The sequence below is a fragment of the Miscanthus floridulus genome, chromosome 13 (assembly GCF_019320115.1).
Source record: "Miscanthus floridulus cultivar M001 chromosome 13, ASM1932011v1, whole genome shotgun sequence".
NCBI lineage: Eukaryota > Viridiplantae > Streptophyta > Magnoliopsida > Poales > Poaceae > Miscanthus > Miscanthus floridulus.
The window spans coordinates 73,082,403-73,095,392 of NC_089592.1; the positions used below are offsets into that span (position 1 = coordinate 73,082,403).

Here is a 12,990-nt window from a genome sequence, read left to right on the forward strand (position 1 = left end):
GCACACAGTGCCTAGGCAGACCAATGGCATAGCGCGGTGCAGCGGCAGGCGAGATCGAGACGATGATACGACGACATCGGCAACGTCGTGACGTGCGATGGGAGCAGCGTGTGGGGTAGGTGGCCGCGACGCTCGGTTGTGCGAGCAGCAGCAACACGCGGCAATGGCAGTAGGCGATGGGGCAGCGTGACGGGACAAGTCGGGCAGCCACTGCTCCGCGCGACGACAGCCCGAGGCGGCCAGTGATGCGGCCAGAGCTGCGGCGCAGCAGCGGAACGGGACGTCCGCACGGTAGGGCGACAACGGCAGCTAGGACGTCGGGCCCGCGTGGCAGCAGCCGACTGGCCCGCGGTGGACAGCCGAGCGCGCCAACATGCGCGCGCAGAACGCCCGACGGGTGGCGTCGTGCCCCCGGTGCTGGTGATCGCGCTCAACCGGGAAAACAGCCCGAGAACACACCAAGCACGGATTTTAAAGCGCTCGAGAAACCTAAACCGTTGACCCAATTCTCAAACCACCTTTGCTACACCTTAGAGAGTATATTAGCCTACTAAAACAAGTCATAATACAACACCACTCCATAACCCAATTTCTCTACAAAAATTACCAAATATAGTTTTGTCAATCTGTTTTCAGACTTGAGAAATTGACTGTCTTGAGTTAGTTTGCTTCAAATTCGATTTCCAAGCTATTAGAAATGTTACATAACATTACTATCTTGTTAAAACAAAAGTTACACTATCTTCTACAAAATGTGTACTTCAAACTTTATTAAGGTGTCACATATATGTTTTATAGCACTTTTGCTTAATCAAAATTGGTTTCCAACCTTAAGTGATATAACATGCCTATTGAATTCTCTTTATGTATCATTTGTGTTAATCATTTTTCATGCCAAGAAATTTATCTTTGCTTATTCTCACATGCACTAACACATAATCATGATGTTCAGGAAGTATTATTAGTAGAAAACTTGCAGTGTAACACCGAGAGTGTTACAAAGTCCGTGCGTCCGGTTAGTGTCTCGCTCAGCGTCCGATCATTGTTGCTGAGCAACTGATCGGACGTGTCCGTTCCTCATAGGGCCGCATCCGATCACCTTTATGGAGCTCGTTTCTTCGCGATCTTGCGTCCGGCTTGGTTCCTATCTTCGTGTTTAAACTTTGCTTATATCTTGGATCCTCTCTTGTGCTTTTAGAGTCTTGCTTAAAATATTGATCATCGGATCATCATATCGCCTTCGTCCAAGTCACGTTTACACCCTATTAAACTATAAAATAATTAGTTACAAATTCATTAGTTCAATTTAATTGTGTTGGTCATCAAACACCAAAATTCAAAGTAAACGAGCCTTAAGTCCATTTTCCTTGCACAGACGCCGGGCTTTCTTATCTTCCAGGTTCAGTGTTGCCAATTGCCGATGAACAGGACAGAACAGGTCGCCTCGTTGTCGTCACCCGCCCCCAGATTGGCAATTACCATGGGCGGCAGGCAACGGTCGCGGGGCATCTTGTCTTGTCTTAAACCGGTTTTGCCTGCCTTGCTGATACAATACAACAGCACGCCACAGTTTCAGGATGGCACAAGCAACGGCTCATGCCTGCCTGCTGGTCGCTTACTCCAGATAGCCAACAACAGAGCACACTGTTCGTTCCAATCAGCAGCATACTATCTCATATTCAGACGGCTCACATCTGCAAGTACCCTCCACTTATGGCATTGCTTGGAGCTGGACACGATTCTGTTTTGGAACCCAACAACAGACTGTACCTGCCTGCCTGCTCCGTACACGCACAGGAAGGCTGGCACCTGGAATCATGATGTTGAATTGCACACCTCCAACACTCCATCCAGGACGGACAAACTTCAGTCTTTCTTGTTATCTTACCCCATTCAGCAGGACACTCTCACTATCCAGCAGATTTTCAACAACTCGGACGGTCTCACATGCATCTCAGATAAGCTCGCACAAAGATAGCACACCTAGATGGTAGCATCAACAACTTAAACCAGATCAAACAACATTACAGCTTCCTTTCCGACCTTACATTTTTCCCTTTAGAACAGATACAGACACAAGGTAAGTACACAACAACCTTTTCCTTTAAACGAACTTCTTTTGCCTCAACCCCCCACTAGTTTAGCAACCTACCTTTCCTCAGCTGCAACCATCATCACCAGAAACCCGGACCAAAACCATATGGCGGCCTCTGCACCAACCTATTGTCGATGCGCTGCACTTGCTGAGCACCATTGATACCAAACGGGTGAAGAAACCCATTCGCCATGGGATGGTGGACGGATGGAGGGCCAAAGAAAGCCTGGCCTTGATGCTGCAGCTGAATACCAGGATTGAAATGAAGGAAATTACCCTGTGGTTGGCCTACCAATCCTTGATGAGGATGAGGATGAGGATAGGCTGGATGCAGATGTGGTGGTGGCAACCCATAACCAAAAGCAGAAGGGCTGATCAGGTGCTGAGGTATATGCGCAAACTGATCAACAATTGGCTGGGTGGGCCGATGTGCTTGTGGAATAAAAAAAGGACGAGGCCTTGAACTAGAAACATGAGTATTAGCAGCACGGCCGGTGGATACAGTAGCCTTCACTTTCTTTTGTTGCACATGACTGCTTCCTGAGTCAGGTCCCACCTTGCTGCTCTTCTTCTTATCTTTCTGTCCGGTAGGGATGATTAGCTTCTCCAGCCCAAGGGGCTTCTCTTGATCAAGAGGCTTCTTGTTATTCTTCTGGATGGGGGAAATTACTGTCTTGTTCTGCACAAGGGGCTTCTTCTCATCTTTCTGGCCAGGAGAAATGACTAGCTTATCCTGGTCAAGGGGTGTGGTCTTCTTAGCATCTTTCTGAATGGGAGAACTAACTGACTCCTCCTGATCAAGGGGCTTCTTACCATCTTTCTGACCAGGAGATATGACTAGTTTATCCTGCTCAAGGGCCTTCTTCTTCTTAGCATTTTTCTGAATAGGGTTAGTGCTTGTCTTATTTGGATTAGCACGCTTCCTCTTAACAGTTTTCTGACGGGGATTAGTGACTGGGTTAGCCTGGTTCAAAGGCTTAAACAACAGGGCCTTTAGCTTGGGCGCAGCAATTTTACCCTCAGAAAACTTGCTCAAATCAGAAACAGTAGCCCTTAGGCATTCACAGATTTTCTGCATCTCCTTCATCCCTACCGATCTGGCAAAATTCTGAGATCGGTCCAAGAAGTCCTCAACCTGCATGAATTGTTTCGCTACATAAACAAAGTTTTGCATGCACCGTCTAATACAATGTTAAACCAAAATTAATAGAACTTACATTCAAGTTGCCAACACCCTTCGCCCAGGTCTTCGATATCCATGACCCTTCAAAATTGCTAGCACAGAGCCCTTGCTCCCATAAACCCTCCACTGACACTAGCTGCACCAGACAAGGCCAAGAATGTACATAAGTGAGCAGAATGAGCCACAATAACGTGTAAACTTTGTAAAAAAAAAACAGTTTTCACAGGCAGTGTATATGCAGCCACAATACCAAAAGAAAGAACTAGAATCTAACTGTAACTAGCTACATGCTAGATTTTTTTTTAAAAAAAAAAGCTCGGCGGTATTTTATTAATAAGAAGAAACAGTTATCATATGGCGCCCAGGGGGGCTGGGACCCTCCTTATCCTAGAGCATTGCATGTGATTGGCATCAATCGTCTCAATGGAAGTCAGGTTCATAGTGGCATGGTGAAAATTATTTACAGGAGTGAATGTGTTGTATCACCGAAGGGCGGGCCTGGTGCAAGCGGTAGAGTCTTACCGCCTGTGACCGGAAGGTCCCGGGTTCGAGTCACGGTCTCCTCGCATTGCACAGGCGAGGGTAAGGCTTGCCACTGACACCCTTCCCCAAACCCCGCACAGAGCGGGAGCTCTCTGCACTGGGTACGCCCTTTTTTTTAATGTGTTTTATCACCCTCTAGAACACAGTTGATGTATGATGGGTTTTTTCTGTAATCCAAGTTCTAATCTAATGTGTTCCAGACCTTATATAGTGTCCTGAAAAGGTGTTCTTTATGGTTCCCATTTTATATTATATCCGAAACTGAAAAAAATATGCTACAATAGCATGGGCTCCGGGCTAGACAGGTTACATAATCAGCAACCATTGAACAGAAAAAAATGGAATCCGTAGCTTCTACGAAACTGAGAAATTATGCTATATAATAGCATGGACTCCAGGTTAGACACGTTATTCTGCTTCACATAAAATATCAAACTACAAAGATAAAGTTTTTATTGGACCATCGAAACATGGGTTGCCGTTAGTCTCTGTTTGGGGAAGATCTGGCAACTGAAACTAACGATGCAGATAACGAGGGCGCCAGCAACCTGGGTGTCCATGTCCACACCCTCAACCAACAGAGCTAGTTCAGCTTCCTAGATGAATGACAGAGTTATCATGCCTGGTGAGATGAATGAATTATGTCACCAGGTGTGAGAACTCTGTCCTCCGAGAAAAATAGGATAGTATTTAAATACTAATTAAATTGATTGTTCATCTGATGAAGGGTGGGCCTGGTGCAAGCGGTAGAGTCTTACCGCCTGTGACCAGAAGGTCCCGGGTTCGAGTCGCGGTCTCCTCGCATTGCACGGGCGAGGGTAAGGCTTGCCACTGACACCCTTCCTCAGACCCCGCACAGAGCGGGAGCTCTCTGCACTGGGTACGCCCTTTTGTTCATCTGATCAGATTTAAATTTAACAGGCCTCATGTTCCCACAGGTTATTATTCTTTTGTCAATCAAGTGTAGAATCTCCCCAAAAAAAAAGGTGTGCATTATTTATACTAAAAAAAAGCATAAATAGAAAATCATCAACTCGTGCCTATTGGTCCAAACACAAAATGAAATATTGACATGTGACAAACATAAATAGAAGGTAAACTTTAAACAACTCACTTTACTCATTAGTGATACAAAAAGTTCAGCAATAGACTCTTTATTGCTGTCCCCAAAACCCTCGAATAGCGATACGTTCTTCTCAATACTTGCAAAATCTGTACCATCTGCAAGGGGATAGAAACTATCATATTACTATCTATAGCCTGATGATAGCATGATGATCCCAGAAAATGCAGTCAAGGGAGAATGGCATGTGCTCAGATTTGAGTACCTTTCAATATGGCAGAAAATGCAGGTAATATTGGAGGACGCCTTGTCTGCAATCCACATTATACAATTTAATGAGCACATTTATTTTTTCCTAGTTCAAATAGTAAAGAGTGTTTCTTCAACAGCCATCGTATACATTCAGGTTACAAATCTATTATGGAAATTCCATATGAACAGCAAAACTACTGGTCAATCTACTCATGATCATGCAGGTTGACAGATATCAAACAAAAGTAACTGAGTCAGTTACTCAGTTTACCTGCAAATGGAAAGCAACTAAAGAAATAATTGCCATGGAGCTCATTGTTCGATCTTTGGGACAGTTAACATCATGTACCTTAGCCCAGAACTTCATCTGTAGAATAAACAGCAGCTGTTATCATATCATGTATATGAGGAGATTCATGTTACTTAGCATCTCAATCTAAACCAAGATATCAAGACAAAGAATCACAATACCAGATAACAAAGTATCCGGAATCTTTCATCAATTGATGAAATAAATTTAAATATCACTGATCTTGACATCCCATCTTTGTTTTCTACTGAAATATCACACTCTACACCAGTTCCCTGATCAGTAACCTTCAGTACAGGAACTCTAGCAGTCACAATAGGTGAAACACCATAACAGAGACCTTGACCTGAAATTAGTAAGATAAAAAGAGAGAGTTAATTTCACAAAACTACAACTACTGTAATAAGGAACTACAACTTCTGCTGGCCATTTCATAAAACTACAACTTTGACCCCTAGTAACAAGCAACTACAGCTCTCAAGAAAACCAGTTGTGTGGCCCACTAAAACTATTCTCTATTTGGATGGCAGGTGGGTAAGTAGTAGTTGTTTTGTGAAACGGTCACCGTTAGATTGTCACAAACGGTTGTCGTTTTGTGAAATTAATTCAGAAAGATATATTAGACAAGGAAATGACAAAGCGTAACATTGCCATCAAAAGTTTCTTGCTAATTGCCTCGTCACATCCAATATGTACAGGGATGAAAATTTCATTGGCATTAACAACATTAATTGGAATGAAAACTTTACTGGCTAATTTTCCTAACTTTTTCCCTTCACTACACCCCTCTCATATCAATCCTACCCTACAACCTTATCAAGAAAGAATCCAATTATACAAGTGCCCATACAATAAAATAATACAAAGCTGCTTCCAAGCCGAGATCGCCATCCCAATACAATGTCCTTATAGTAATTTCACAACTGACAACTCACAACAATAATGAAACATTACAGGAAAATTAGTGCAAATAGCCTCTGTAGGCTATTAGTGACACGTTGGTTTTTACATGGGTGTGTTTGGATTGATGTTTTTCACAGAAGCAAATATTGAACTCAATGCAGCAGCCTATCTAAGGTGAGTTGAAGCATATGCATTACACATTTAGCTTTTCCTTCAAAACAGTGGTAACACACACATGGTGTCGCCACTGTATCAGAAATTTTAAAAAAATATTTCAAAGCGATTTTATTGTGTCATATATTTGTGTTACAGCTCCATGCACATGCTGGCACAAGCTAGCAGAAACTGCAAATCCAGCTTCTCTGATTACTATAATACTATTGCTGGAGCTATTGTTTTCTCATATGAACCTTTATGGTCACTTCAAGATTACTTCGCTCATATATGAAGTCGCTAGATCTATTTCATTCCCTTATTCGATTCTATTAGCTCCAAGTCTTATTGTGCAAGTAATTCAAGTAATGGATAAGAATAAGAAAATCTAGAAGGGACAAAAAAAATGCTAGGGAAGATGTGAGATGTGCTTAGAACAATAATTACGCTGATGAGAAAATAGAACATTTGCAAGCTTCCTAATAGCAGAAATCTTGTTCCTGCGAGGATACTGATCATTTGTATCAGTATTAAAGTTGATAGAGAGGTCCAGGTCACTTTTAGGAGTAAATAGATCCATTGTGAAAGATCCAAATGGTTCCACAATTGGAAGCCCATTATTTTTACCTGAAAAGTAACACCAACTGTGAACTCAAATATTTTAAATGGAAAGCAAAGACTTCCTAATAAAAGTGGTAGCTAAAATTCCACAGAACACACTATCAACTAACACTGACAAGAGGTGTGCTTGGCTGGAATGTAACACATTGTAACAAAGTTCCAACAAAAATTCTGAAAACGCAACAGGCCATCAATTAAACCAGGTTCATAATTTCGAATGCACTTCTATTTTTTTTCTTAATGCTCTATCATATAGGGGACAAAATTTTCTTTATATGTTCTCCTACCATTTGAAGCATAAATATAAGCTGATGAGATATCCTTAAATAAGGTGTATGGTGAAACCCTATTCTGCTGTTGCATAGTTATCCATAAACTTTCATGTGTTTTAAAGAGGTATTATTGGTTCATCAGTCAAAAACATGCCTGATTGCATATGCACTTATGATTTGCATGATAATATGCGTTCTGCAACCATTCATGAATGTGATCCATTTATTGGTCCCAAGCAAGTTTGGGTTTGTACAAATGTCTATAAAATGTAAATAAACATCTGTTACAATTAACAATGATCCCAAGAGCACATTACATGAATATGAATCCTTGACCCCCATGATTCCATACAAATATTTTTTTTTTCTCGAACATGCAGGAGAACTCTCTTACCAAAAATTCCTCCAGCGATTTTGTTGAAAACATTAATCATAATACGTCGGTGTTCATAGTCCACTGGCTGTGGTTGCAATGGTGCATAGATGTCCTGCAACAATTCCTCTAGAACTGGAAGCAGAGAAGAATCAATGACACACGCTTCTGACTCTATCTCACACCTTTCTGCATGGCTGCGTAGTGCTACATGTTATCCAAAATTTAGATCAGACACTAAATATATAGAACTTTCAGGTGCAGGTCCTCCTAGGTGGCAAGTACAGTAAGAAATATCTTTGTAACTATTTGTCTTTTGCATGCTCAGATAGGCAACGAATTTGCGCTCTTAAAAAGTTATATCTGTACCGAAGACTGAAGCAACTAAAGCAACATTAAGCAAGCGATTATAGAATGAACCTACTATGACTAGGGCGTACCCAGTGCAGAGACCTCCCGCTCTGTGCGGGGTCTGGGGAAGGGTGTCAGTGGCAAGCCTTACCCTCGCTTGTGCAATGCGAGGAGACCACGACTCGAACCCGGGACCTTCCGGTCACAGGCGGTAAGACTCTACCGCTTGCACCAGGCCTCCTAATAGTAAATGTAATGAGCTACACGTGCACAGGAACGGTTACATGATATGGGTCTCAGTGTTTGGTTCAGAAACAGGTGTCCAATATGGCAGGATTTTAGGGAAACGCCAAATACCAACTGGGATCCAACACTGGTGCAGGGTATCTGACTCGCAAAAAGATTAGGGCACTGGTGTTCGGGTAACACATGTAAGACTGTCCATAATTGCATTCATTATCCAGATGCACACGATAAAACACAATATTTGGATGAACTTGACCACCCAATCAGGAATCAAGATATTAGGGAAAAGAATGTTATTTCTTTCTAATTTGATGAGGAAGGTTCTTTTCTCGAACTGCACAGCAGACAGTACAGTTTCCTGTAATAACTTGCCACATTGCATTAATACCTTGGCATTCTATCTACTTAGTTCTACTCTACAAGATCGCTCAATGTACATACAGGTGATTGGGAAGCAACAAGCAAGTGCAGAAAGGCCGCAGGTAAGCACACAGAAATGTGTCCTTCCAAACTTTCACAAGGAAAGAAGAGAGCAGTGAAATACTTTGATGAGCAAGGTTCTTTTTCGAAACGCAAAGCAGAGTATATCTAGAGAGTATAGCTTCTTGTAATTATTTGCCGAATTGCATTAGTACCCTGGCATTGTATCTACTTACAGTTCTACTCTACAAGACCACTCCATGTACATACAGGTCACCGGGAAGCAGCAAGCAAAGCAAGTGTAGAAAGGTCCAAGGTAAGCAGACAGAGATGTGTAAGCAAAGCAAGTGTAGCAAGGACGTAGGTAAGCAGATAGAGATATGTACCTGGGGAATCCCATGAGATTGCCACAGCGGGCCTGCACGATGGCAAAGAAAACAAAGCTCAAACACACGAAAAGCCGAAGAAATCTAGGTTTGCCATGAAACGCAAACAGAGCAACGGCGTCACGGCGGTTTCTGATCTAGCGGAGGAAATCCTACCACGGCAAACAACAAAAGCACGGACCTTTTCGCATCTAATGGGCAGAAATAAGTAAATAACCTACTAGAATCGTGCATCGGCATATCGAATTTCATCACCAGAGAAAAAGATAAGCAACCGAATCGAACAGTGAGTCGGAAGAGAGAGAAGGGGGGAGACGAAGAACGAACTTGGGACGGCGATCCCCGTCCAGGAGAGCGGAGGCTTCGGGTCCTAAAGGAACCGGAGGCGAAGCGGCGGCGGCGGCCATCCAATCGTAATAAGATCGGCAACCGTCGTGATCGGCGGGAGCGAGCACCGCCGCGCCCGCGCCGTCTTAGCACGTCGGTCGGGCGAGGGTGGATGAGGGAAGGTTGCTCGGGTGGAAGGGTCAGAGCAAGTCTTATGTATGACGAGGCATCTACTGTGTGGACCCCGCAGCGGAAGTGGTAACGGAAACCGAGGGGTCTCCTCTCGTTTTTTTTTATTTTAACACTTTTTTTAAACTATTTTAAAATTGTTTATTTTTTATTTTTAAAACTAACACTTTTGGTCGCGCCATGGCGCGGCCAAACGCATGTGACGCGTCATGCATTGTGGTGCGACGGGAAGATGACGTGGCGAAGACCGGAGGAGCTGACCGGTGACGTGGCTGGCTCTGCCACGCCACCGATCTTGGCGCGGCGCGGCCACGCCATCTCTCGCGGCACGGCAGTCCCTCACGGTGCGGCCTTTCTGAGGGAGTGGGCATGGATAATGCTGACGCCGTGGGGCAGCTTTGGGAGGAGTGCACTGATGGTTTCAGAACTTGCTTGCCCGGTTGCCACACCCAAGCATTGATCCAATCCACTCCGGGGTCCAACCCCTTCGGTCAGGCGACGTCAGTCGATTGTGTTGCTCTGTGTCGTGCAGTCGCCTTCTATCAAATCCAGATCTGTTGTTCGTCTCTTTCTCGGAACTACACCCAGAACCAAAAAACAGGTCGTTGTCAGCTTGTAGCGTCGCGTCGGATCGAAATTCATCTATGCAAGCTGTCTTTCTCTGCTATACCGACTCTGTGGCTCGTGCTCAGCTGTACAGCAACGAAAACTAGTTGAGCTAGTACCTTTCTTTCTTTTTCACTCTACTGTACAGCAACGTGCTCAGCAGTATGTAATACCACTTTCCCAACACACCTTGGAGTCAATTCTTTTAAATTTGTTCTAATAATATACACAAAAAACTAATATTTTATGATGTATAATTTTAGAATATATTTTATAACAAACTTATTTTAAATATAAATATTGATAATATTTTCTATATAACTAATCAGATTTAAAAGTCTCTGGCTCGTCAAGAAATGAGACGCGCATTTATTTTAGGATGGAAGCAGTATATCTGGCGAGCAATATTTGAGTGTACATTTAGATTATGTGCAGTCTCAAAAAGAGTGTCGTTCTTATTTTTTAGGAGTTAAAAATTGTTCTTATTTCAGGAGTTAAAAATTTTATTTTTATTTTTTGAGGAGTCAAAACATCAAGTTTTACGCTTGTTATGCGTAATAAATGTCACTGGATATACAATTAAATATATCTTTATAATAAACCTAGTCAAATTTAAGAATTTAATTTTCACTTAGAATAACATTATTTTGAGACCCAGAGAGAGCACAGAGTATACATGTTTAGTCTATTATTATAAGATGGCCTATTATCACAGCAGGACCTATACGAGGATCCTCAAAACTCCCTCCGTCCCTAAATGTTTGTCGCCGTGATTTGTGTGCCGATAACTTTAACTTAATTTATAGAAAATGCATACAATATTTCTATCTCCAAATAAATTTATTAAAAAAAATAGATTCAATATCTATCAATGATACTAATTATGTGTCATAAATATTAATATTTTTTAATATATATTTAGTTAAAATTGTTTCTCGAGAAACGAAATGATAGATATTTAGGGACGGAGAGAGTACTGTCTACTCCTAAAAACAGGCAGCGGTGGCTAACAGCCAAACTTGGCCATGACAGTAGCCAACTATCCTACGATTGCACAAGTGACAGTTAAGGATCCCACCTTTCTCATAACCATTGAAGATTGCGCCACATATCCTGTGATTGCAGTCAACACGAAAGAGCCCATAGATGAAGATCCACCAGTAGAGGCAACTTCTCCTCCGATCGCCACACCTAGGAAGGACAAGGACCTTTATGTCCTCCTATGCATCCCTTCTCCATTGAGCACAAGAACAACATGTCGACGTAAGTCCTACGATAGATCATCACTTTATCGAAGTGTTCACTTTGCACAAGATGGTGTGTTAAAAGATTTGGGTACAGTTAGATATGATGGAAAGCTCAATGAGAATGTAGTACAAGTCTACACAGAACGATAAAATATATTCTACCATTATACATCATAAATATTAGTTTTGTGTGTATATTATTAGAACAAATTTAAAAGAATTGACTCCGAGGTGTGTTGGGAAAGTGGTATTATGTACTGCTGAGCACATTGCTGTATAGTAGAGTGAAAAAGAAAGAAAGGTACTAGCTCAACTAGTGCTCGTTGCTGTACAGCTGAGCACGGGTCACGGAGTCGGTATAGCAGAGAAAGACAGCTTGCGTGGATGAATTTTGATCCGACGCGACGCTACAAGCTGACGACGACCTGTTTTTGGTTCCGGGTGCAGTTCTGAGAAAGGGACGGACCACAGATCTGAATTTGATAGAAGGCGACTGCACGACACAGAGCAACACAATCAACTGACGCCGCCTGACCGAAGGGGTTGGACCCTGGAGTGGATTGGATCAATGCTTGGGTGTGGCAACCGGGCAAGCAAGTTCTGGAACCATCAGTGCACTCCTCCCAAAGCTGCCCCACGGCGTCAGCATTATCCGTGACCACTCCCTCGGAAAGGCCGCACCGTGAGGGACTGCCGCGCCACGCCAAGATCGGTGGCGCGGCAGAGCCTGTCACGTCACCGGTCAGCGCCTCCGGTCTTCGCCGCGTCATCTTCCCGTCGCGCCACCATGTATGGCGCGTCACATGCGTTTGGCCGCGCCATGGCAATAGGCGCGGCCAAAAGTGCTAGTTTTAAAAATAAAAAACAAACAATGTTAGATTTAAAAATAGTTTACAAAAAGTGTTAAAATTAAAAAAAAATCTCCTCTCGCCGCCTAGTAAAAAGCAGACCTCAATATGTGGGGCAGGCCAGCCGCAAATTCTTAAGGCCTTAAGGATTGAAAAAGATCGATAAATGTTTGCTAGGGATTTATCTATATACTATAAATGTTGCTCAAAAAAATCTATATTTGTTAGCCCTAAGATAATTTATTGATTAAGGGTATATCCACGAGATTAGCCAAATCACTTTTCTTAAAAGAAAAAAAAAGATTAGCCAAATCATTTTGTAAATGTAAATGACTATTATTAGAAAAAAATCGTCTTCAACAGACTCTGTATATGGCACTCCAAATTTAGTAGCTGGTCGTCACTAAAATTCTGGTCTCCCATACGCCTATGCCGCTCGCCATCCAGCCTTTTTTTCGCGCCAGCCGACTCCTTCACGCGCGCTGCCCCCTTCTTCCCACACAAACGCGATCTCGCGCACGCTATACGCCCACTCACGGCCCTTTGCGCCCATTCCCCAATCAATCACCGGCGGCGCCATGTCCCTGCCGCCGCAACCCCGT

General features: G+C 43.0%; 1 protein-coding gene across 4 annotated transcripts; it reads right to left on the minus strand.

The window, feature by feature from the left end:
• Positions 1–1,202: 1,202 nt before the first annotated feature.
• LOC136499267 (uncharacterized) lies at positions 1,203–9,713 on the minus strand. 4 transcript variants are annotated; one of them, XR_010769969.1, is made up of 11 exons: positions 9,499–9,712; positions 9,172–9,203; positions 7,790–7,975; positions 6,950–7,129; positions 5,608–5,792; positions 5,408–5,503; positions 5,150–5,195; positions 4,936–5,042; positions 3,313–3,414; positions 1,372–3,230; positions 1,203–1,270 (listed from the first exon to the last, which is right to left on the minus strand). XR_010769969.1 is itself a non-coding variant. In XM_066494979.1 (10 exons), exons 1-10 carry the CDS (start codon positions 9,576–9,578, stop codon positions 2,175–2,177), a joined length of 2,052 nt encoding a protein of 683 aa, XP_066351076.1. In that variant the 5' UTR covers positions 9,579–9,713; the 3' UTR covers positions 1,203–2,174. The 4 variants fall into 4 exon arrangements, 3 of the variants coding, with proteins under 3 accessions (XP_066351076.1, XP_066351075.1, XP_066351077.1); XM_066494979.1 differs by having other exon boundaries at positions 1,203–3,230; positions 7,790–7,957; positions 9,499–9,713; XM_066494978.1 differs by having other exon boundaries at positions 1,203–3,230.
• Positions 9,714–12,990: the final 3,277 nt, after the last annotated feature.

What these genes read in the sequence shown, in the direction of transcription:
- LOC136499267 (XM_066494978.1), bottom strand. Translation starts at nt 9,578, where the DNA reads ATGGCCGCCGCCGCCGCTTCGCCTCCGGTTCCTTTAGGACCCGAAGCC. An exon ending in AATCGCTGGAGGAATTTTTG is followed by an intron (nt 7,130 to 7,789) that starts GTAAGAGAGTTC and finishes GTTACTTTTCAG; the next exon opens with GTAAAAATAATGGGCTTCCA. An exon ending in ATTTTCTGCCATATTGAAAG is followed by an intron (nt 5,043 to 5,149) that starts GTACTCAAATCT and finishes ATCCCCTTGCAG; the next exon opens with ATGGTACAGATTTTGCAAGT.